The sequence below is a fragment of the Chelon labrosus genome, assembly GCF_963514085.1.
Source record: "Chelon labrosus genome assembly, chromosome: 22".
NCBI classification, from domain to species: Eukaryota; Metazoa; Chordata; class Actinopteri; order Mugiliformes; family Mugilidae; genus Chelon; species Chelon labrosus.
The window spans coordinates 13,118,520-13,142,847 of NC_140355.1; the positions used below are offsets into that span (position 1 = coordinate 13,118,520).

The 24,328-nt window shown below is 40.6% G+C and overlaps 1 protein-coding gene across 1 annotated transcript; it reads left to right on the forward strand.

The window, feature by feature from the left end:
* Nucleotides 1-6,878: 6,878 nt before the first annotated feature.
* On the forward strand, nucleotides 6,879-22,537 carry tbx5a (T-box transcription factor 5a). Its single transcript, XM_084571677.1, has 9 exons — nucleotides 6,879-7,017; nucleotides 7,635-7,811; nucleotides 8,479-8,573; nucleotides 9,821-9,940; nucleotides 10,723-10,870; nucleotides 16,474-16,626; nucleotides 19,307-19,398; nucleotides 20,883-21,115; nucleotides 21,510-22,537. Exons 2-9 carry the CDS (start codon nucleotides 7,668-7,670, stop codon nucleotides 22,100-22,102), a joined length of 1,578 nt encoding a protein of 525 aa, XP_084427803.1. The 5' UTR covers nucleotides 6,879-7,017; nucleotides 7,635-7,667; the 3' UTR covers nucleotides 22,103-22,537.
* The last annotated feature ends 1,791 nt before the right edge of the window (nucleotides 22,538-24,328 follow it).

Below are 24,328 nucleotides of genomic sequence, written 5' to 3' on the forward strand. Positions count from 1 at the left end.
ATCTGACGGTATATTTACTGTTAACACAGCACTTCATTCGACTTTGTGGCTATAACGCCTCAAGGCTTTTTGTTAGTCTGCTGAGTGTTTATTTATTATAATCCCAGTTTACCAGCTCAACAGTCAAGTATCCTGGCATCCAAAGGGAAAAAAACTAAGGTAATTTCATGTGATTACGTAAATGATGCAAATGCAATGTTCTTATGCACACAAAACAATTAACAAACACATAGAACAAAGTTTCAATTTTCTTAGAAAGTTAAAGTACTAATCTGTACTATAATATATATCAAATTTACAATCAAATTACAATCATTATATAAATGCTATTATTAAATACTTTTTTCTATTCAGGTTTTTAAAATGCACGATGTGCACGCATGTTTAATGAAGACCTATACCAAAAGACAAACTGTCGCAATGTGGTGCAAGAAATTAAACATCGACAGGAGATGGCTGGGACATGTCCTCCGTATGGACAAAGACCTTATTCCCAGAGTAGCCCTGAGATGGACCCCACCTGGGAAGAGGAAACAAGGGAGGCCGGAAAAAAACACCTGGCGAAGAACTGTGACCTCAGAACTCAAAACAGCAAACCTATCGTGGGGCGAAGCACAGCATGCTGCACAGGATAGGACTAGATGGAAGCAGATAGTCGCAGCCTTATGTTCCACCAGGAACGAAGAGGATTAAGTAAGTAAGCATGCATGCGCACAAAATCAAACGATAAATCCGGTGTGGTTACATGGTTTTGTGAGTATTTGCCGCTTTAAAATATATTTTCCACTGTGTTGTTTTTAATTTTTTAAACTGCAATTTCTTCAGGACATTCGCAACCCTGGCCTCACCGAACTACTGCAGCCAAAATAAAGTAAACGTGCGCAATAGACACTAAAGTTGGATACAGTATATAATCATGCAATTGCAAATTCTTTTTGGTACCTGTTTTACTTTTTCTACAGTGGGCCACGTTACATCATTAATGATCACTAGAGGGCAGCAGAGTACATGACATGCAGTATAACTCACAGTCACATAACTGAGTCACTTAACTGACCCAACCAACATGTCAAGATGAACTACATCCAGATGTTTCCTTTAATTTTAATGACTTAATTCTATTATTAAATTATGCTCTAGTGTGGGTCGGTCACTTGTTTATTAAAAATATTAAGCTAAACAGATTTTTCCTAAACTTAATATCAAAGAAAATTTGTATTTCTGCACATTTTTATAAAAAGCTGTATGTTTCTTCAAGTACAGTCCGCCCCACAACTGCACCGTCCCCCCAAGCGCTGTTGGGGGAGGAGGAGGACGACGACGACGACTGTAGGTGGAGGGGGTTGATCAGGAAGTTGGAATGTGGGTCCCTGTGTGTGATGTGATTGTTAGCAGAAATGTGTCAGGCCCAAGCTCACCGCCAGCACCACCACCACCACCACCCTGGAGCCCACAGCCCTGCTCAGGTTGTAAAGCTCTGTACGTGAATATGCATGTGTGTGTTGTGTATCCGCGTGCGCACAACACACCGCTTAACCCTGCGTTGCCATGGAGGCCCCCGATACCTTATCTTTGCCTCTTCTAGTGGAACAAGGGTAAACTCATTCACGAGGTCGAGGGTGAGGAGGAGGGAATAACAAGACAGCCAAAAAGACTCGGGGCGGGTGGCAGACCACAGGCCCATGTGTGGCCATGGAGGGTGAAACCATACTGGATTAGGAGAGAGTTTACAACTCTCCATCTTTATATAGAGAAAGTGAAAGACGGAGGAGGATGGTGGTGGCTGAGTGGGAGTGCGCACCCAACTCACCAGCAAATGAGGCATCAGTCAGTATAAATCTCCCCAGTCACCATAACAACCGCAGCTTTCTCATGGTTTCTATTGTCTCTGGCTTTTTCTCACTAAGCTTTTTGTCACAGTGTTTGCACCTCTAGTACTTAAGCTTAAGTCGTGTAATGCTGCCAGTTCCTGTAAAATCGTAAGATCCTAATTTCAGAGTTGTGCGTTTTTGTAGATTTCGGATCAAGGGGTGGGACTTTAAAGGTGCACTCTGTGGAGAAGGATTTGTCTCCTCATTTGACAGAGGAATGTTTGTTGAATATACAAACAGCTGAGGATTCATAAGCAACAGACCTTGATCCACACAAGGATGAGTCACGATATTCCTTTGTTTGTGCTTAAGAAATTGGTTAAATAAATCCATTCCATGTTTGTCTCAGGCTCATTAAATCTGCAAACACAGACTTGTCTCCTTACTTTAAGATACTTAAATACAAGCATGCTTCTTAAAGTGTCAATAGAATCATAGTTCTTATTTGGCTACTATTGCTTCACCTGGAAAACATTTTGCCCTAAAAAATTAAAAGTCTGCAGCTTTTGTTTTCCCTTTTCTCCCTTGTTCCTGAAAGCCAAACTGTGGATGGTGTTTCAGCCACAAATCTCACAGCTGGTGTTTGGTGCAGAGCATCTGGCCGCACTGCTCTCCCCCGATCCAGGAGCCCTGGCTGGACTGGTGGTTAGCGACACCAGAGCTTTCACCTGCCTCCACCACCAGACTTGAAACAGCTCTAAACAAGTGGCAACACACACAGTAGTACTGGCCAGCCAGGAGGTAGGCAGCATGTGTCCAACTCTTGTATATGTGTGTCTTGCATGTTGAACTTTAACTGGGGTTTTACTTTAAGTCCTGCATGGGGTTTTTAATGCACCTTGTTTTGTTTTTGTTTTTTAACTTAAAGTTTCAACCTAATACATCACTGTATTTTTTTGGCACCCTGTCATTTGCTCCTGGATGAGTGGGATTTGTAAGAGGAAGTTTTTGGCTGTACCACACACTGTGCTTGGTCACTGGCAATGGAAATGTTTAAAAATGTTTTGCAAAAATAACATTAATGGGCTTCAGGCACTGTTCGATTCTAACGCTGCAGATTTACAATCTATAAGAAGAGCAGTGGTGAGATGCCAAGTCGGCTGCTTGAAGCGTTGTATGTCTTCTAGGCTATATTTAGAGTTTATGTTTCAGAGTAAATACCAATTAGCCAGTGTGCTCACGCAACATGTTGAGATGTATTTATTTATTTAGTGAGTGACTACGTGTGGACAGGTTTAATGTATATTACTGTATATATTAACAGGCTGTTTTGGGGGTTTCATTATATTCAGCCATGGAAAAGATTTGATTAAAAATTCAGAGAAGGTCAGCAGGTGCAGTTTTCCCTCTGTCTTTTATTATTAATCTGTTATTTCATCCCCAGTACTCCATGTTCCTATATATACTATATGTAAAAGGTTCCTATATTCATGTTTTTATGAGTGTTTTCACTTTGTGACATGTGGAAAACCGTTGGCTGTAGCAAATGTTTAGTTTGCTCCACAAGGGTTGACTATGTCCTAACTTAAAAGAGAGAAAGGAAAACTTCTGTAAATTACCTCTCACCATTTCATCCCAACCTGAGGCCTTTTACCAAACCTACCAAATGTGGTTAAATGTGTGAAATGATTCTTAGTTTTCGTAATTCTACAAATTGAAAATATGTAAATGGCCTACTGGTATTGTGCAAATAGTCCATTTTAATTGATTTTATTTTGAAAAAAATTATCTATAAAATGCAGTTAAATTTAAAATGTTTTTTGTTTACACTTTAATTTTCCATTTAACTTTTTAAATGCATCAATAAGTCCACATCTTCCCTGAATCGCTTTGTGCGTATAAGTATTTACACTTTTACGCGTATTTACGCATAACAACGGCAGCCTCAGGTGAACTTTAACCCGTCTGCACGCAAGGCTGATTTATTTCGACCAGACTCTTTAACAAACTAACGAATGGCACATGAACCGTCATTTCGTTCTTCTTGTGCTTGTTAATAAGCTGGCTAAGTTACTACCGTTTATTCACATGCGAAAACACTCGTGCGTGATCTTTGTTTCTGGATCAAAAATAAATGCCAGCCCTTTAATTGCTCTTTTATAGCCTATAAAAGCATTATCATTGTTTTCGTTGTTGGTTGTTTTGTTTGCGCGCGTGTTTGTGAGTGAGAGAGAGAAAGAGAAAAGGAGAGAGATGGAGCGAGAACGTGAGAGAGAGCCTCGCTTCCTTCTTGTTTGCGTCTATTTTCGCTTTAATGTTACCATTTTTCGTTTGTTGTGCAGATCTGTTTAGGATATGAAGTTGATGGCTGCAAGATATATTATGCAAGATAGTATAGCCCGAGCGAAGATGCGCCTCTGCATGCACATTATCAGTTTGAGAGGGTTGCCTTTAACTCTAAATAAGTCAAAACGTTTCATTATTTCATGTCGTTGGGCCGTTTTGCTTTTGTTATAGACCTCTGATTGTTTAATGACTGAGTTTCAAAGGTCTATTTACAGTTTAATAATTAAAGCATGAGTAATCTTTTTTTTTTGTATTTAACACTTTTGTTCAGGTATTTTTTCTACCCATAGATCATGCGTAAATACGCATGATCTCTTTAAAAACGAGTTCTCACGCTAATTGACAAAAATGGCATATCACAAAAAAACAAAAACAAAACAAAACAAAAAAAACAGGAAGCATTTTAAGGATGAAATGCTCATGTCGATGTTAACTTTTGGATTATACACTTCTTCATTTAGACAACTCTTGACCTCCAGGACGAGTCTTCTCAGATTTCTTACCTTAGTAAATATCTCAGACTTCATTATACTGAGGTCAGTAAGATCGGAAGCCCAATATTTTAATTAGACTGTCATTTAAACTGTGTTTAACTCTAACGAATTATCTGACATTAAATTGCTAATCTGTGTAATCACGTGGTGTGTGCTGATTATCAATCTACTGTTTCCCATTTGCAGTTCTTAAGTGTGTTTTTCCGTTTCACACCGTGGTGGTCGTCTTGGGTATTATTAAGCAATAATGTTGTAACTGCTCGCCGCGTTCTTGGACCAAATTTGACAAATGTGTCATATTTGCACTGACAACCGTATTAGCTCACCACGAGAGTCCTCCACAGCTCACTCCTAGTTCTGCACACAGTCTAACAGAGGGACATGCTGAACCCCACGTCTGCAGATGTGTGTTTGCGCGCTCGCTCTGCAAAAGACTGAATGTTACCTGTAGGCTGCAACTCATAAAAGAATTCCACAGTGCGGAAAAATAGATGTGTGAGCTTCTCGGAGTTTCTTTTCACCTCGTTTTCTTGCATTACATTTGTTTTTGGCGAGATGCAGAGTTGAACCAACACCATCAACTTATCTCAACACAAGCAACAATTCATTGTGGCATTGTCCACGAAAATTACTTCAACAAATTTAAAACAAATCTAAAGAAATTACATACTACTTTCAGGTTTTGTTTTCCACGCCATATTTAGGCCGATGATTTACAATTCCTCCGCGCACGGGTCCAAAGAAATAACCTTAGATACAGAGTATTAACTGAAGAAGTGGACATGTTGACAGTTTCCTAATGGACAAACAAACAGCCCATGCCATCTTTGTGCGTCACGCTGACTGGTGAGAAAAGTTACTCTGTGGGCGCCTGCGTAATGAGATAACAGACGAAAATGCAAATGAGATATTTCAGCGCGCACACTGCAAAAAATGACAAGTTCTATGTTGTCAGACTGCTCACGCCTATCAGAGATATCAAATGTTTTGTTTTTATGTTGAGTCTGTTGTTTTCAGTGTTTTACCTTGATTATGGCAGCGTTAAACTCTGTCAACTAAATTAAAGTTGTAAAACAAGGCAGAATAAAACGCTGGGGCCATCGCCATCAGTGCTACTATAGGTTTAAAGTGAAAGTGGCTGTTTTTGCAGTACGTGGTTCAGTCTCTATTTGCAGCGCCAATATAAAGTCAGATAAGTGCACGTGTTTGGTGATGTTTAACGTAAACAGGGGACTACATCGTTGGATTTAATTCAAATGATTCTGGCGACTTGTTGCGTTCCTGAATCAAGTGAAAGGGTCTAACTGAACCTGTGTGAAGCCACAGGCCAAAAGATAGTAAACGCAGACGTCCCTTTGTTAACGTTTCCCCCCTTTAGAGAGATCCCATTTAGACCAACGTGTATCTTTTTGCCTGCCATGGAGGCTGCTCTGTTTGGGGAATTAACGGGATTGTAAATGAAGTATTCATAACATTCTGAGAGAAATTGCTCCAATAAACTGTCCTCTAACTGGTACCGTTAATTGCCCAAACACCAGTAGAAATTGCAATAATTCCTTCGGCCATAAGCAGAGACAGGCTCTTGGTCTATGTATAGGCTACTGATAGTGATATAGGGCCAACTTGATTCAGCGTTGTCTGAAAGCTGCTACTTTGGAGTAGAAAAGTTCGCGCGTAAAGGCGCATGAGACTGCAAACATCAATTGGATTAGAAACTCGGATTATGGAGAGGTTTAGAGTGGATAAATAAGAAGACCTGGGGTGGAGACCTGGAAGGAATTATTATTTGGGATACAAACCAATGCTATTGCCTGCGCAGGCAACACCCCCCGTCCTCCTCCCCCATCGCCCCACACCACCACCTCTACGTCGCGGACCCAGTTTCCGCTTCGCACGGTTGGTCATTGATGCGCACTGGAGGGTTGGAGAGGGAGCGCGCACGAAAGAGAGGGAGACGTAGAATTGTTAAACCAGAGCCTGGAAGAGAGAGGAGGGAAGAAGGAGGTGACGGACCTGCTCCACTGGGACTCGACTGCAGCTTACCGCTAGGAGCTATCGGCGGGATCGGCTCACAAAAGGGACCTCAGCTGCAAAATGCACAATAAAGGCACCGAGTGACGCTTTATAGCTGTCACACAGCTCGGCGAGGATCTCCACGCGTCTCGTCTCCGCTCCTTTGAAATCTGGACTAACTGTGCGAGACAGATATAAGAGGGTTCATGGAGATTCGGCGCAGCTCCGTCGAGTAAAACGCCTGGATTATCTGGTTTGGGACAGAGCACTGGACGTTTTAAAGGCGAAGCGGCGTTTCTCTGTTGTGCCATCGCCGTGTCCAGCTCTAGCCTACGACGTGTTTTTGTTATTAGGTAAGCTGATCTTGCTCTGATCCGACTACGTGTGTTCATTGTGGTTGCAACTCGTAGCATCGTAGTAAACGCTGCAGGAATCGCCGCTTTCTCTCTCTCCCTCTCTCTGCAGACCGTCGGAGCGTAGACGATTGTTTTTAGGAGTCATCATTTTGTTTCCATTTGTTCTGGACTTCATATCTTGTCCTAATAAAGCTCATTTAGTCTTTAGTTTTGGGAACATGAACAGGAAATAGAGTTCCACAAAAGCGACGAGTCCTGGGCCTGCCACAATATGTGGTGATTATAGTTCAAATACTGTCAGTTCTAAACTGTGCAATTCCCTCTTATTCAAATATTTATTGATTAAAATAGACTCAGACAAACCTCACGCTTTAGATCAAGTTTATAGCCTATATTTTGATGTCATCCTTTCCTTTTAATATTGATGTCCCTCAGTTGTTGTTCTGTAGTAAGATAACTGTGGTCACATATTGTGGCAATAAAGTTTCTGTGTATCTGTTTTTGTTCAACTTATTAAAATCAGTTCCGAGCACATCACATCACATCACATCACACACAGACACACACACACACACACACACACACACACTGACTTCTCTGCTTCGCTCTTTCAGCTGGGACGGTGTGTCGTTTTCGGAGCTCCGGCCATGGCGGACCAAGAGGAGACGTTTGTCCTCCAAAACTCTCCAGGTGGCTCGGATTCAAGGGAATTACAGAACGATAATAAATCAGAGAAACAGAACGGGACCTCGAGCAAATCCCCGTCATCGCAGACAACGTACATTCAGCAGGTCAGTATCCGCCTGCAGGCCTCACTCTCACTGCTGGAAGTTTGGGGTCACACTCACAGGGGTTTAAAAATATATATATGTTTTGAGCGTTAAATATGTTAAGCTATAAAGAAAATAGCTGGCAATTGAACAGAGCAATTCCACCAAATTAACGCTTTACAATGTGTATATTTGTGAAGATATAACACATGTTGGATCTGACATTTAATTTAGTTCTTAGTCACTTAAAAGTTGCTCAAAGCAATTTTGCAATTTGTTGTGAGACTTCCAACTATGTGATTGATCAATTCTGTTGGAGGTTATGTTGATCTTCACACATTAGGTGTGGTCCTTTAGTTTTTATAGTTTAAATGCGTGTGCAGAAAGTTGACAGAATGGCATCTTACACACAAATCAATTGCTAATTCGTAATCGCTCTACTCTGGATTACTCACTACTCGCTTAATTGTCAATCAGTTCTGTGATCCAAAGTCTGTGATTGCATGTTTTTTTTTTTTTTTTTTTTTGAAACTTCTAATTAATGTTTAGAGTTTGCAGTTTTATATTTGGCAGCTGAAAACACTCTGAACTCAGAAGGCCTTAAAGCCATATTGGTCAACGCATAACACATCCGCTACTACAACAATTTAAACTGTGATAAGCAGTAAAAAAATGTTTTATTTTGAAGGGGATGGAGGGAATAAAAGTCTACCTGCACGAAAGGGAGCTATGGTCGAAGTTTCACGAAGTGGGAACGGAGATGATCATAACCAAAGCCGGACGGTAAGAGCAATGTTATGATGGCTGGATAAGCAGAAACGTATTGACTGAATGTCTGCTCGTTGGTGGCAGTTTATGTGATTTATTTATTTATTTATATATTTTTTTAAATCTGGGATTTAAATGTAAATTTTAGGCAGGATTGGGTTTTTTTTCTCTTGCGCGTGGATTTGGAAATACACACTGCGAGGAACCACAGAGAAAACACTCAGAGCATCTGGTGGACGCTTTAACGCTCTGCGACACCACCACCGCACAGCCTACATTTTAGTCTGGGTGGCCTCGTTGGGGAATGCAATCCAATCGACCAAATCAGCCCGAGAGAGTGCAAACGGACAAAACCGCTCTCCGGTGTGAAATATTGCCGAGTCTCTCTCTTTATGTTTTCACTTGACTGAAAACATTTTTGGAGCATATGTTCTGCCGTTTCCTGCGTGCGTAAAATCACACGCAGACACTTCTTGCTGACTTCTTGCGTCCGTGAACCACTGTCAGCTCCACGGTTGCAACTCAGACCGTATCCAGGCAAAACAAGCTCACGTCGAATTGAGCGTGAACTCGCATAAATGCACAATTACCGCCGGTATCTCGTCCTGTCAGATGCCCCGCGGCTCACATGTGTTTTCTTAAATGATGAATATTAATAATTGAACGTGGACGCATTTCACTGCGCTTTTTTTTATTTTTTTTTAAATGGTTGCAGAAAGTCTCCATTATATTCCCGTCAATCATTTCACTCCCGTATTTTGGCGAGAACTGACATTGCACAGCATCCCTCCTCGTCCTCAACCCCATTCCCTCAACTCGTGAGGCTGCACTGGCTATGAATTTCAGCCTGGACTATGACAGCTATCAAATATCCAAGTGATTTACTAAACGGATCTTGGAGAAAAAAAAATCTGGCATGCAGTGAAAAACGTTTTATAATGGTTCCTCTCAGACCCAACGCCTTGCCCTGAAAGTAAGTTTTCCTCTCCAAAACAAATAAAAGCATACAGCCTGTATAAAGTCATCTCACACGAGCTTTGCAATTGCGTTTAGAAGTTGCAATCTTTGAAAATAAAAACTCACAATTTTGTTTGCTGATAAAGGTCTTAAAATGGGATAAATTTGCATGTACATTTTGGCGATTTCTTCCAGAGATCAGAAAACCACCATGAAAACACACGTTCATCTATTTTTTGCCTGTGTGCGCGTGTTGCCAGCTTTTCCCACAGTTTGACCTAAATACACTCGTTTGTTCTTCACAGGAGAATGTTCCCCAGCTTCAAAGTTAAGGTCACGGGATTAAACCCCAAAACTAAATATATTCTCCTGATGGATGTTGTTCCCGCGGACGATCATCGATACAAGTTCGCTGACAATAAATGGTACGTAAACAAAAATAAAACTCACTCTGGGGCGTTTTTCCTTCATTTTTACGCACAGATGAAAACGGAGGAGATGGGAGGGTGGGCTCTCTTTGGAGTTACCAGGAAATTTTACATTGTACTGATGGACGAGAGTCGGAAGTGAACATATTATTTCCAAGAGAATTATTAACTGTGCATTTTCTAATGGGTGCCAAGAGTCAACAGGGAGACACGTCTCTGCTTGAGCTGACCTTTCGGTGTTGAATGAACGTTGATGGTGTTCCCTAAAGCGACCGCCGGCCTATGTGCACTGCAACAAGGCCGTCTTTCACGTAAACATTGTTATTTGTCTAGTGCCATGTCGATCTCCGACCTTGGGCAGGAATGCCTTGCTTTGGGTCAGCGCCTTTCAATGAGGGGATACTTAAAGAGTATGTCTATACTGCCGATAATGACCTGCCCACGTTGTCCCAGAGCATGTCCTGGAACTAATTCGTCCAGATCTAACATGTCCACCAGTTCTACGTTTGACCAGTTCGAAAAGAAGTTGCAAAGTTTTGAAAAAGAGGTGAAAGCCCATGGCCTAGACGTTTAAGTGCGCAAAACTGTGCAGCTTAATCAAGTGAAGTTAAACAGTGTCCCTATATATATATATATATAAGCGTTTCTGGCTCTGTTTTCATGTTAATATCACTCATTTTACTTCAAGAAGTTTAATTTACTTGCAGTATTCTTCTCATTTTATAAGTTACAGTACTATTGGGGTTGCTTAGTGACTTATGCTTATGTCTGTGCGTCAGGTCTGTGACCGGCAAGGCAGAGCCCGCCATGCCCGGAAGGCTCTACGTTCACCCGGACTCTCCTGCCACGGGGGCGCACTGGATGCGGCAGCTCGTCTCCTTCCAGAAGCTGAAGCTCACCAACAACCACCTGGACCCGTTCGGACACGTAGGTGCCTAGGCCTATCATCTATACTATGACTGTATCTCCGTGAATGCTGCAGTAACTTGGGGCTGCGCTGAGCCCAATCCGGGGATTGTCTTTTGGCTTGATGAGTTGCTCAGTGGCACTAAAGAAGGGCGAAACGCTGGTTATCAATAGATGATCTTTGTCTAATAAGAGTTTCTTCGTTTAATTGCAAACTTGTCCTGCATTTTAAAGCTCATAAAAAGAGAGTTATTATTATATTACTATAATCTTAATTATCATTATTATTATTATTAAGTTTAAAAAGTTTAAAATCTGTGTGGCCAAATAGTCTCAGAAATAAAACTGTTGCCACTTACAGTTTAATTAAAAATAAAGAAATAAATAATACAACTGCCCCCTGCCACTGTCTTGTAAAAATTATGCGATTTAACCATTTAAATCTGGATGTTATCTGTTAAATTGACTTTAAAAAGTGAGCAAACTTTCAGTGAGTGGCACAGAAGGCCTTACCGACTCACTGACCTTATGAAGGTCTGTTATATTCACTTAATATAGTCAGGGTATTAGGTGCTACAATTATTGTAAAATGAAAGAATTGTTAAATTATTATTATTTATATTTTTTGCTACTTTCTTGTTTTTATATTTTGCGATTTCATATTTAAATTTTTTTCCTCAATTTCTGCATTTTTGGGGGATACTATTTGGATATCCTGTCTCTGAATTGCTAAGAGACTTTGGGTCAGAACAATACAAGTTATCATCCTTGTATTGTTGCAAAGAGAAAAAGTACCACAAATTTTAAGTGTTTAATCAATTGCAGTGGGGAAAAAAACAATGAAAATATATATTAAAAACTACTTTTCTGTCAGGGAAATGTAATTATTTATTTAATTTCAAATGCAGGAAAAAAGGAGTCCCTATTAATTTGAAAAACATTTCACTGGTTTGAGCAATTCATTTTTAACTGAAAACTCAATAAAATACAAAACAGAAGTTAAAGAGGCAGGAATCAGCTACAAAATGAGTAAATGAAAAAATAAATTAAATAAGCTGGTGGAAGTTTTGGAAGAACACGACACAGGGGAGGAGGCTTTGCAGCATGTGCAGGTTTAAAGTTACACAGCAAATACAAAAAGACAATATAATTTGAATTTGCAAATACAAAATTAATTTTACATCCGTATCTTTTAAATATGCAAGTATTGCATTAGAATGCATTTCACACCCCGTGTGGTTGTCTGTCCTCTGTCCTGTCAATCCCTGTCTCTGACACTCGACACACTGAATGCAACTTAATAGAGTAATGTTCTGATCAGTACACGAACAGAAAAGGATACTCATTATTTTAAAGTAGAATATTTCATAGAAGTGTCCCAGGCTCTCTTTTAGGGTTGCACTTTTTTGCAGCCCGGGTTCATAATAGCACTCCCTATGTGCATTGTAGTTGTGGACCTCCTGGAAGTCATCTTGCATAAGTAGAGGGGAGCAGTTGTGCACTTTTTAGCTAAAAAGGAAAAAGGCAATCCCCTGCCTCCTCCTCCTCCTCCTCCTCCTCCTCCTCCTCCTCCTCCACCACCACCAATGAGGGACTATATGGTACCCATTTCCTTGCTTAACTCCTCATTATTACTCACTATTTGGCCCCAGGCTTTTGTGATTACCGTCTTACCCTGAACGGAACACACCAACATAATTTACTTCATCAAGAAAACAAGCCTGTTGGCGGCAAGTTTTCATAAAATCTTGAGTTGATGGGCACATCGAGGCCTCATTATTGACAGAACAGTCACAAGATTAGTTTTGTTACCAATGGGGCATTGTTGGAGGAAAAAAATAAAAGCAAAAATGAGGGATACAAATGGTGCTTCGAAAGCTTTTTTTAAGGAGGATTATTAAAATATGTCAATGTTTTATTATTAGAGGTGTAAAATGCATATGGTCCACTCATGGATGAGAAAAATGGAATTTATTTAATTCTCCTTTCTTTAAATATGTCACAGAAAGGCGGAAAAATAACTCTTAAAATATAGACCTGTGTTTTATTAACTGCATTCTAATGATTATACCTTCATTTATTATTATTAGTACAATTATTCTTTTAAAACACTTGCGTCATCAGTTCCAGATTGGCAGTGAATCTAAAGCAAGACTGGTTTCAGCCTGTCACACCTACAGGACTCAGGAAAATGTGTACTGCTATACGCATAAGTCGCTATCTGTCCACATGGCACCTATAGGTGCCTTGCCAAGGCACAGCTGGTGAAGTGAAACTGGAGCTCAGTCGGAATGCGAGCGGCGTTGTAAATTCTGGGTTAAAGTGCGTTTTTGATTGGTTGCAGCGCTTCCTGGCTCACCCTCTTTCGTGCTGGGAGACAGCACCATGGGATTCATAAATGAAACACTGGTGTCTAGCCAGAAATGCGCTCCATCAGCTTGTTGGTCCAGCTGGTTGAAATAACTTATGGATGATTTATAATTACTAGCAGGGTGACATGAGACCAAAACATATTGCTGGTGCAGATTGGACCAAATTCACGGACGGGCCATGAAGCTGAGGTTTTTTTCCTCCAGAAACGTCTGGTAAATTAGATACACGTCAGCGGGCCGAGCAGAGCCGAGCTCAGCGGCGCAGGGCTGCTGTAAAGGAGTTTAACAGGAAACATGGAGGACTTAAGCCCCATGGAGCCTATTTGCTTGGAGACAGTTAATTTTGTGGTTTTTTTTGTTTTTTAATTTAAGTTAATCACAGTGAATCAGGCTAAAATGCAACTTGCAAAGGTATTTATTTTGTGAGAAACACACAAAAAAAGATACTGTCAGTTGTGAATTACAAGATTTTTGTTGTCGTATTGAATAGATATTGATATTTTCTGTTAGAAATAGTGGTTCATATGGGCAATAAAAACTAGTCTCTTAACTATATATGTAATGGGGCACATGCAGGCACATAACTGTAGTAGGGTAGGGTGTCTCAAGGTAGACGTCACTTTCACAGGGCACTTTGTTTCATTCAGCTGCAGATAATTGTTTAGTTAATGTGTTTTAAATATGGTTTTATGATGAAGAGATGAGTTTTATTTACATGCCATTGTAAACATGGATGTATTAACATTCTACAGTAGTTTTGTAGATCAGCTAAGTACAAATACTCAACAACTTTACTCAAGTAGCCTTTTACAGATTGTAATTGCTGTTTTATACTCTACTCTTTTAGTTCAATTTTACTTTAAAAATAATGCTGAGGAAATATGAAATGCATTGTTCAAATTAACTTCACCATGACAATCTGCAAGTAAAACGCTGGTGAGTTGTGCATAGGTTGCTGCATCTAATGATCTAATAATACAGCACAGGGGCAGGGCATTGTGCAGTAATACAAGTTCATTTTCCTTGTAATACCTCTATGCTTTTATTTTGGGAAAACTTTAACTACACCACTTTTACTTATATGGGTTACGTCCAGTAGTAAATACTTCTCAAACTATTGCACAACAGTACTGATTTGGTCCCATGGTTACAGGTCCTAAATTGGTGTTTTTCTTGTATTTTGAATTCCTAAATATACTTTGTTATTATCTCAAGTTTCATACCAAGCTATTTCTTTGATCTCCCCCCTCGTCTCCCAGAATATTTCTTAGTGTTATTCACCCCCCTTTCAGTTCACTCCTGCACTCGTCTCCCAGTCTTCCCACACATGTTTTGGCCAGGAGGGTGGAGTGTGAGGATCGCACTGTTTATATTTCAATGGCAGTGTGCGATGAGCAATAGACGGCGGTGTACAAAGCCTGCTAATCCCGAAACTCTCTGATGTGGTGGGACTTGAAAGCAAAGGGCAGCGGCGTGAGACCCAGAGTGATCCCTCACTATCATTAAATACTATCATCCAGGGGCTGGATGGGGTGGGGGTGGGCGGAGAGATACAGGGAACCAGGCAGGGCAGCGACTGGGCCACGGAGACGAGGCGTATATGCTGTGGGTGGTCTGCAGCTACACCCCTACCACCGCAACCCCCCTGGACTTTGGGAACCCACAGTCAGTGGACCGTTCCAGCGTGAAACTCTGGACAGCCTACGTCCACGCAACTTCTAATATGTCTTAATAATGTCAGACATTTTTAGCTTCTGAAACCCTGCACTGTGCTGAATGACGCACGTTTACGTTGACGGACTTGTTGTGGTTCGTCCAAGTCTTGAGTAAATCGTTGCAAACCAACAAATAAGACAGTAATGAGTGCATGCATGAGAACACGTTCGCCTTTACGTACTTCTTTTTCTGCACCATGTTCAATGAAATTGTCATAAACAGACAGACGGAATAGCAGTGCTGCTTAACAGACAACTTATTAAGAAATAATCCACTTGAATATGAAAATGATGTCATTTAACGAACAGCGCCAAAGCTGAACAAATCTGACATATTCTGCACCATGTCAGTAACTTCCAGTAAACCATACATGCAACCTTTGCCCAGCTGCTGTAAAATACAAAAAAACATGCTGCACCATAAAATGAGATCAAGTTCAACTGGGAATTAATAACGGGTAACTACTGTATTGTCTCTAGGCATTTGCGGTTCACTCAACTCTGAGAGAAAAGGGGGGGAAAAAAAACTCTTGGGTTATGTCAGTTACTGCAAGACTTCACAGTCACATCAGGCTGGTACAAAAACAATGTTTAAGATGACAGAGAGGATGAATGCCTAGGGACGCGAAGGTGGAGGCAATAAGAAGAGGGCAAGAAAAAAATAAAATCTATTAGATTTCTTCAACAAATCCATTAAAAAACAAATTAAGATTTGAGATCCATGGATGAGAGGGCCTCAGCAGAGAAGTTCAAGGTTCAAGTTCAGTTGTGTGGACCATGTCTCAGCTACAGCCATCATGTAAAGACGGAGGACATGTGCTACCATTGGAACTGTACTTAAATAATACAGTAATACAGTAATGAAATATTGCATTGAGACTTTGCATATTTTATTTGTTTCTTGTTTTCCAAAATAACTTTTTTAATACAGTTTTTAAGTACAAAAAGAACACATCAGACCTTCAGGCCTTTGAGTAATTAGGAATACACATGGCCCAATTTTATTTGTAATATATTTAGAAAATCAATAACATAAAAAATTGTCCAATGAAAGTTTTTGTTTGTCCAAAAAAGTACAGTTGATCTAACATCATTAGTCGTCTTTGAGATTAATGGTAATAATAACTTAACATATATGCAAATATATCATGCAAAAAGTAAGCCAATAACATTTGTTTTATCTTTTTGAAGGCTATAGGTTTTATATTATGATCCACAAAAAAAAAAAAAAAAAAAACGGTGTGTGGCACTTGCCAGCACATGCGCAACAGTTGCCCACACCTCCAAAATAAAGCAAAGCGTCAGAAATTGCAGTTGTGGTGTGTTCTGGTGAAATGGATTTAGAGGGAAATTAAAATCGTCTCTGCATTAAATCCTCAGCTTGCCCCGAAAGAAGGTACGAGTGCCATTTAAAATATTTTTACTCCTAGGCTCGTCACATCTAACGCTGCCATGTTTTTTTAAAGAAATAATGATTTTCTGTTACAACATACTGACACGGATTTAACTTTATTTCTGTTCGTTTGTTTTTTTCCAGATCATCTTAAACTCGATGCACAAGTACCAACCGAGGATCCACATTGTGAAAGCGGACGAGAATAACGGTTTCGGCTCTAAAAACACGGCCTTCTGCACTCACGTGTTCCCGGAGACAGCCTTCATTGCGGTCACGTCCTATCAGAACCACAAGGTAAAACCTGGGCCTGCACTCGCATTTTTTGTCCGACGCCAGTTGTAGCGACATAGTAAATAAGCAACCTTAAAATCAAAGGCGTATTTTATGAGGTGGTTTAATTTAGTCTCAAACTAGGGACGGAAACTTTTCAGAAGTAACACTGCCCTTTGCGCTCTCAAAATGTTGCCAGAACAAATGCAAATATTATGCAACTATATAATTAACCTTTTAAGCAATTAAAAAAAAAAAAAAAGGAAAAAGAAGGAATGAAGTATAATTTCACAGTTATGGGATCAAATGAGTTTCCCTTTTCTTTTTTCCTTTTTTTCCCCCGTCAGTCCTGATAACTGGATTGACGGAGAGAAAATGAAAGGCACGGCTCTCTGTGAGTTTAAAGCCTGCAGTCGGCTGGAAATCGCTGATATCACATTGAGCCACTGACAGACGAGGGGATAACTTCTGATACCCCGACTAGACGACGTCTGACCTCAAGCGACTTTTTCCAAGATGCAGGCTCACGGCGCTTTGCAGAGTGAGACAAGCTGCAGATAAACCGGATAAAGCTTTGGCATGACTTTCCCAGCGCCCCGGTACCATCTATAAAATTACAGCATCATAATAATTATAATTATAATAATAATAAGCTAACAAGTCGCTGTAAATAAGTAATTGTTGCGCAACCAAGCCCAGGCCTAATTCTTTAAATGAAAACGTGCGCTTTATTTTCCGACTACATTTGTGTAGTGAGGGAAACATGAACTCGATTATTCCTTCACTTTTATAGCCTTTGACTTTTCGTCTGCTTTATTTATTTTTTATCTACTTTATTTATTTTAAAAAAAAAAATGCTTTGCGTAAAATACGCGCAACATGCCCAAACTTTCTGTTCCGAGCGGCCCTGCCTCGTTTAAGAAGATTAAATTCACTTTACCTGCACAAGAGAAAATGCTGCGGTTTAAATTCTATATCCTAATATATTATCATTTGTTACAGTTATTTGATCAATTAAGTTTTATTGATTAGATTAAATGGCTCACCATGCTGTTTGCAGCTACTTGGGAAATTCTCATTTTTTCCACTTATCAATAATTTGGAACTTTTTAGCCTAATAATGTGATGAAAGAAAAAGGCATGCGATTCAGTGTTTACTCCCAAATTTCTGGAGGGAAAAAAATGCAAGTAGGCTATATGTAAACAGCGTCTGTTTAACATCATTTAACCACGTATGCCTATATGTTTTCAGTTTGGGGAATACGGGAGAAAGGGGCGAAAGCTCATAATGTGCCTGCAGCCAATAAGACGTCTCCGCGCTTCTGGGAACAGGAAGCACAAATGACCGACATATTCTGTAGAAACCATTCATTATTTTCAAACATGTTATTGGGGGGCTGAGATCGTAACCCCGGGGCTAATTATTGGGGCTTTCCAGACCTGCAGAAAAACAAGCATTTCTGATTTGCAGGCGCTTTACCACAACTGTCTAATCAAACAGTTTAACATCTGCCAGAGCAATATGTGCTGCAGGCATGTGTCCAATTCACCTGTTGGACTCTCAGCTAATGAAAATAAAAAAGTCTCTGGTTTCCTGGCAGCTGTAATTAAAACAATTTTTCCAAACCATGTTTTCTTAAGAAATTTGAATTTTCGAATGAAGGCCAGAAAGCTTAAGTTATATTAAATAAATCTTATTTTAAGTACGATCTCTTGGTTAAAATAGCCCAAAGCATCTGGAATTATGTTTATGTAGCCTCAGTTATTTTAATGAGCATAGTTTGGACACACTGCCTAGTAAAACTGCAGCCTTTGAAGTTGAGAATGAATTTCGCCCAATCGTCTCAAGTCTACTCCCAAATTATTTTTAACCATATTCTCTGCTCTGATTATTCCCATCTTCTGAGCCCAGTCGGTTCAAAATATTTTCTTTTCGTGTAAACCGAACTCGGCCCACTACCTCGGGACTGGTATGCAGTGGCCTAGCTGGATTTCTGGGACACCTGCAGGGGAGGGGTGCAGCAGATGCTCAACTCTTTATTCCTTTTCATTTTTTAGAAATGATGAAATATGAATGATCTGCCAGGGGGCCCCTATTAAAAAGAAGCTAGCAAAGTGTCACACAGGAGATTTTACAAGGTTTGCTGAGTGTGTCAGCCAGCGTGCAGACAAACCTCCACTCTTGTCAGAAAAAAAAAAAGCTGGAAGCACTGGGAGCTGCCAACTAATTACCTGCCAGAAACCATTGCTCACAGGAGGGATATCCCTGGATTGAGTTGAACTTCTTTGGGATTAATTTACTGTTATGGGGAGGAACTCAAAAATAAATTCTGCACTTGTTTTGTCTGGTATTGACGAAGACATTTTTACCCCAAAACATAAGTCAAATTATTGCTATCAACTATCTGCTAAACCTGACGCAATTTTATATAACATTATAAATGACTCACTGAAAATATGAGATGCATCTATATTGAACTATTAATCTTACAGGATTTGTAAAAGCATGTTCTGTTTGTAGACATCATCTGTCATTTCACTCTCTTGAGTAACATGTCTTTAACACAGTTGCTATGTAAGCATTTAGTCAAACAAGACTCTTCTTGTACATTTATATATTTAATAGCTGCTATAAAAATTGTAAATGTCATAAGCCAAGCAAAACAACGTAATTTACTAATACAAAGCGTGTTTGCTGTTTCAGATAACCCAGCTGAAGATCGAGAACAACCCATTTGCAAAAGGTTTCCGTGGAAGCGACGACATGGAGCTGCACCGTATGTCCAGAATGCAAAGGTAGCGGCAGATCTCAAATGACCATCTGTTGATTTTGGAACATTTTTATGCTCCAGCGCCGTTTATTTAATTGATCTTGCGGGCTCTGATCTATGGAAATACTGACACACACTGAATGATGTCAAATGAGTAGATTAAATGTTACCTCAATTAGGCAGGGGTTACTGACATCCTGGTCACGCAGTCACTTAACAAGCCCCACTTTAATCCTTCAATCACACAAACGCAAGCCAGCAATGAGCGTTATTTTCAGTGAGTGTTATTTTCAGTGATGTAAGTGTAGCTCTTGATCGCCGGCCAGTTTTCATGCTGAAGACTTTTATGGCTGATCTGGCAGAACCTCTGAAACATGACTGTAACATCTCTCTTCCATGAAGCTCTTTCTACCCGGATGTTCCAACTGCTTGTGCGTCTGTTGCATGTGTGCGTGTACATACATGTGCATTTGTGCTGAACTGTTGGTATCGCTCGGTCAGGCAGCCAAGGCAATGCACGACCACACTGCGCTCTCTCCCTCGCTATTATTCAGTCCAGATGAGGGATGGAGTCCATACTGCATGGAAAACACTTTTTCAAAGGAGAAAATCTGGTTTCGAAAACTCCCACCCCCCCTTCCCCCACTTGAGCAGCCCGTGCAGACACTGTGTGCATTCAAATGAAGAAATCCCAAATCAGACAAAAATGGAAAAGCCGCTTGGCTTTTCCACGAGGTGTTAAAAACCTGCATCCTTCCCGTAACCTTTACTCCTAGCCAACGAATAAAAGTCTTTATGATCAAGCATTTAAGATTAATGTCATGATTAACTTTGCAGCAAAAACCCCTGAACGCTCAATAGATTTCTGTTCTTTCAAGTGGTTCTAAAAAAAAAATCGCACACTTGATTGTACCAGACACACGTTAAGTTACCGTAAGTAGGTGCGTGCCACAAGATAATAGGACGTTTTTAGTGTAGCGCTTTTCAGCTATCAAGACTTGCAAATGTATAGAACTTGGTGAGAGTCCAAACCACACTATCAATCTTAACATGCCTTAGTCCATTCCTGCCGAGTCCAGTAAGCAAAGCACGTCTGCTCTTGGTTACACTTTTAAGTTGAGAGCTTATTGCAAAACCAGGTCACTTTTTCAACTGAATCTAACCCTGAAATCAAAGAACCCAAAGTAGCGAAATGATCTATTGATGGATCCTGTGGATTAATAGGAGAGAAATACATGCTAGCATTTTCAACAGAAGGGTTTTTCCCCAGAGGAGTGTGTCTCTGTGTGTCCTAAGTGGGAGGGAATCGCTGTGAATTGTGACGCTGAACATTGCAGATTGATTCCGTGAGCCTACGATGAACTGAACCGTACGGAATAAAACTATTAAAACAGCCATTCTCTGTTGAGAGGCCATTTCTTGTTCAGTCTTAGACATGTTTAATATTTCACAGTGTCGGCTGCGGATAACTTCTAACAACTGCATTCATGTGTGCGTGTAATCACACAGCACCAAGGAGTATCCGGTAGTGCCTCGCAGTACAGTGCGACAGAGAGTCGGCTCCAGCCACAGTCCGTTCAGCGGGGAGGTCCAGGGCATGGCCACACCGAGCACCCTGAGCTCCCAGTACTCCCAGTGTGAGAACGGTGTCACGAGCACCTCGCAGGACATGCTGCCTCAGTCGGGCTCCTACCCCCTGCCACATGAGCACGGACAAGAGTACCACTGCATCAAGAGGAAAGGTAGGAGACTCTGAAGTGACTTCATTGAATATGAGAGACTTTGATGCATCAAGAAGATGATTGATAGTCTTCATCTGGTACAAGTCACTAATCATATCCACTGCTGATAACAGCATGGTTCTGTTGCAGTACTAGATTGTAAGGGGATGTATTTTCAAATATTATTAAATCACACAACAAATGTGTAATGTATGGCACTAACCAGCGCATTCAAGGAAGGTATGGTGTCATCTGCATAACAAGTGATCTAACAGAACAAATGTGGTTGCTGTACAAAGCAATCAATACTGCATTGGTTAGAGACCCATGCAAACTCCACATTTTATATTTTGCATCACAGGTAGATTGAATCTGAATTGAATAACACTGTTCACTTCTGTAACTCTACCTGCAGTGGAGGATGACTGTCACTCAGGTGAGCACAGCTATAAGAAAGCCTATCTGGAGAGCTCGTCCAGCGAGGAGGACCATTACTATCGCCCTGTCGGCTACGCCCAGAGCCTCAGCCTTGCCGGTGGGCCCTACCGCAGCGAATCCAGCCAGCGGCAGGCCTGCATGTATGCCAGTGCCTCGCAAGGCGCCGAGCCCGTTCCCAGTTTGGAGGACATCAGCTGCAACACTTGGGCCAGCGTCTCACCCTACGGTGGCTGTTCCGTCACCACCATGCAGCCAATGGAGCGACTGCCCTACCAGCACTTCTCTGCTCACTTCACCTCAGGGTCTCTGGTGTCCAGACTAGGCGGGGTGGGGGGCCATGCCTCTCCACAGCTGGGCGACGGCCACCACGCGGCTATGTACCAGAGTTCCATGACCCACCAGACTCTGGGCCGCCAGTGCAGCCCCGGGGCTGGTATCCAGTCACCAACAGCTGGCCTACAGGGAAACGAGTACCTCTATACGCATGGCATACCACGTACACTATCGCCACACCAGTACCACTCAGTACATAGTGTTAGCCTCATGCCAGAGTGGAGCGAGAACAGCTAAAAGAGTTTTTTTTTATCGTTCAAATACAAATATTGAAATAAAAAAATGGAAAAGGACCAAAATAAGGCAGGGTTTAGATGAATATATATTTATATTTTTTGAGTATGTGTTGCTGTTCATCTTAATGAGATCCATCTCGGTTCACTGACAACAATTAAAATTCATAGAGTGGTGTTGACTTGGACAGAAGGCATCTCATCACTTAACTTGTTGTGACAGCATCTGCACTTATAAGCAAATGGGATGAGCATGAATAAAGAGGAGCTGGAACTGAACAAAGACTGCTCAAGTGCGCAGAACACTGACACTGAACAGAAGGACAGAAATGCCTCGGATGCTTGGCCAGCAGTCCCCAAGTAGGCCGTGTGCTCGCACAGTAGTGTTTTTTGGACGTCGGTGTTTGAAGTGAGACTAGTACATATATTTGAAGTCTTTTCTAACAAAAATCTTGTTTTGTATTCATGTCCCAAATTTGTGTTTTTTAAAAAAAAAAAGGACTTTGGTCTTCTGTCACGTTAGTCCAAGTTCTCATTTTCTTTCTTTTTGTAGTTAACAATTTACTTAGTAAAATTGCTATATGTTTAAAAAGTGAATAAGCAGATGTGAGCTTTTTGTTGTGGCTTCTTGGTGAATGTGCTTGCTGTTAAATCTGTCAGAAGGGTGACTGCATTTCCCGTTTCATGGGTACATTCAGAAGCACATCAAAAAATGTGATATTAATTCCATTATGAAAGTCGTGGCTGTAAAAAAAATAACAGGAACAGGGAAGCTGTTCAACTAAAATGTTTATAATTGTACAGACCTTCCAGGCTAACCTCCTCCTTCGCAAGTAAAGTGACAACACTGTCAGAAGAGGTGCAAAAATGTAAACGATGACAAGAGAGCAACCTGAACCGTATTCAACCTGGTAATGATTTAATCGGCTATGTTCAGTACTTGGAGATACGTACCATTCAGTTTGTAGAGTGCGCTGCACACCAGTATAGTCAAGTCACGCTTTGATAACATAACTCAACACCAAAAAAAAAAATAAATCCTTTACAGCACAATGATAAAACAGTGAAGGCCAACCTCCCTGTATCCAGATCTGCAACCTGCTTTTAGGAATACAACAGTCTGAATACAGCTCACAATACACACCTTGAACAACAAAATAGTGTCCTGTCCTCCCTGTATGACATATATGAGAACCTAAAGATTGACTACATATCTCTAATCAATATTTATCACTAACATAAAATAGTGAATGTATGAAGGATTCAGACTTCAAGTCATGTGGCCAGAATCACAACACAAAATGAATGTTTTTTCTGTATGGATGTATAAATGAGAACTGGTTGCTAACAGGATATTGTATTGGTCACCTTGTTGTGCAGTTTCTTTGTCCCCGAGGGGGCAACAACCAACAAATGCATCTTATTATTCAATGACAGCTATTTAAAGATTTTTTAGAAGAAAAAAAAAAAAATAGTAAATTCAGACCAGAAAGGCAGATTTCTAAGCAGTCCTTATCCTAATCTCATTATGACGTGAATAATGCAATTAAAGCATTACAGAGGATTTAAACACCCATAAGATATATGCGGGGTTAACATGGTGCCACTTTTTCTCTACAGCTTTTAGTACAGTTGGCCTCAGTTGTAACTCCATACTGCAGATGGCTTAAAACAGACAGCCTCCTATTAATAAACAATGTGCAAAAGCGAATAAAAGCTAGATGTTTGGTGCAGACCATGCCCCAATCACACGTCACGTAATATAAAAGTGGAGCTAATTCCAGTTGGCACGAAACAAAAAACAAAAAACTAATTGTGTCACAATAGGGTAACATGGGTTTTTAATCTATAAATGTGTTTCTATGATCTCAGTCTAAAAGAAGATTCCCATCATGCCTTGTCATTTTGCCAAAATCTTGCCACAGCCTACAGTATGTATGTATGCATGTGTTGTGCATACATGTCACTTTTAACTTTGGTTCAAAAAGTTCTTATTAATTATTTGGATTGTAAATTACAACACTCCTACAGCATACAGAGATTTGGGTCATCATTTGGTTTGCCATCTTTCTGACGTAAAACCTAAATCTGAAGGATATTTCTCATGTACTCAAGTTCTAATTGTGTGTTTTATGCAGTCTCATGTTGTACCCAGTGAATGTGTGTGTGCGTGTGTGATATCTTGCATTAACCCTCAAAATGGCACTTCTCTGGAAAACGGCCGTCGGAC

What these genes read in the sequence shown, in the direction of transcription:
- tbx5a (XM_084571677.1), top strand. Translation starts at nt 7,668, where the DNA reads ATGGCGGACCAAGAGGAGACGTTTGTCCTCCAAAACTCTCCAGGTGGC. An exon ending in ATCATAACCAAAGCCGGACG is followed by an intron (nt 8,574 to 9,820) that starts GTAAGAGCAATG and finishes TGTTCTTCACAG; the next exon opens with GAGAATGTTCCCCAGCTTCA. An exon ending in CCACTGCATCAAGAGGAAAG is followed by an intron (nt 21,116 to 21,509) that starts GTAGGAGACTCT and finishes CTCTACCTGCAG; the next exon opens with TGGAGGATGACTGTCACTCA.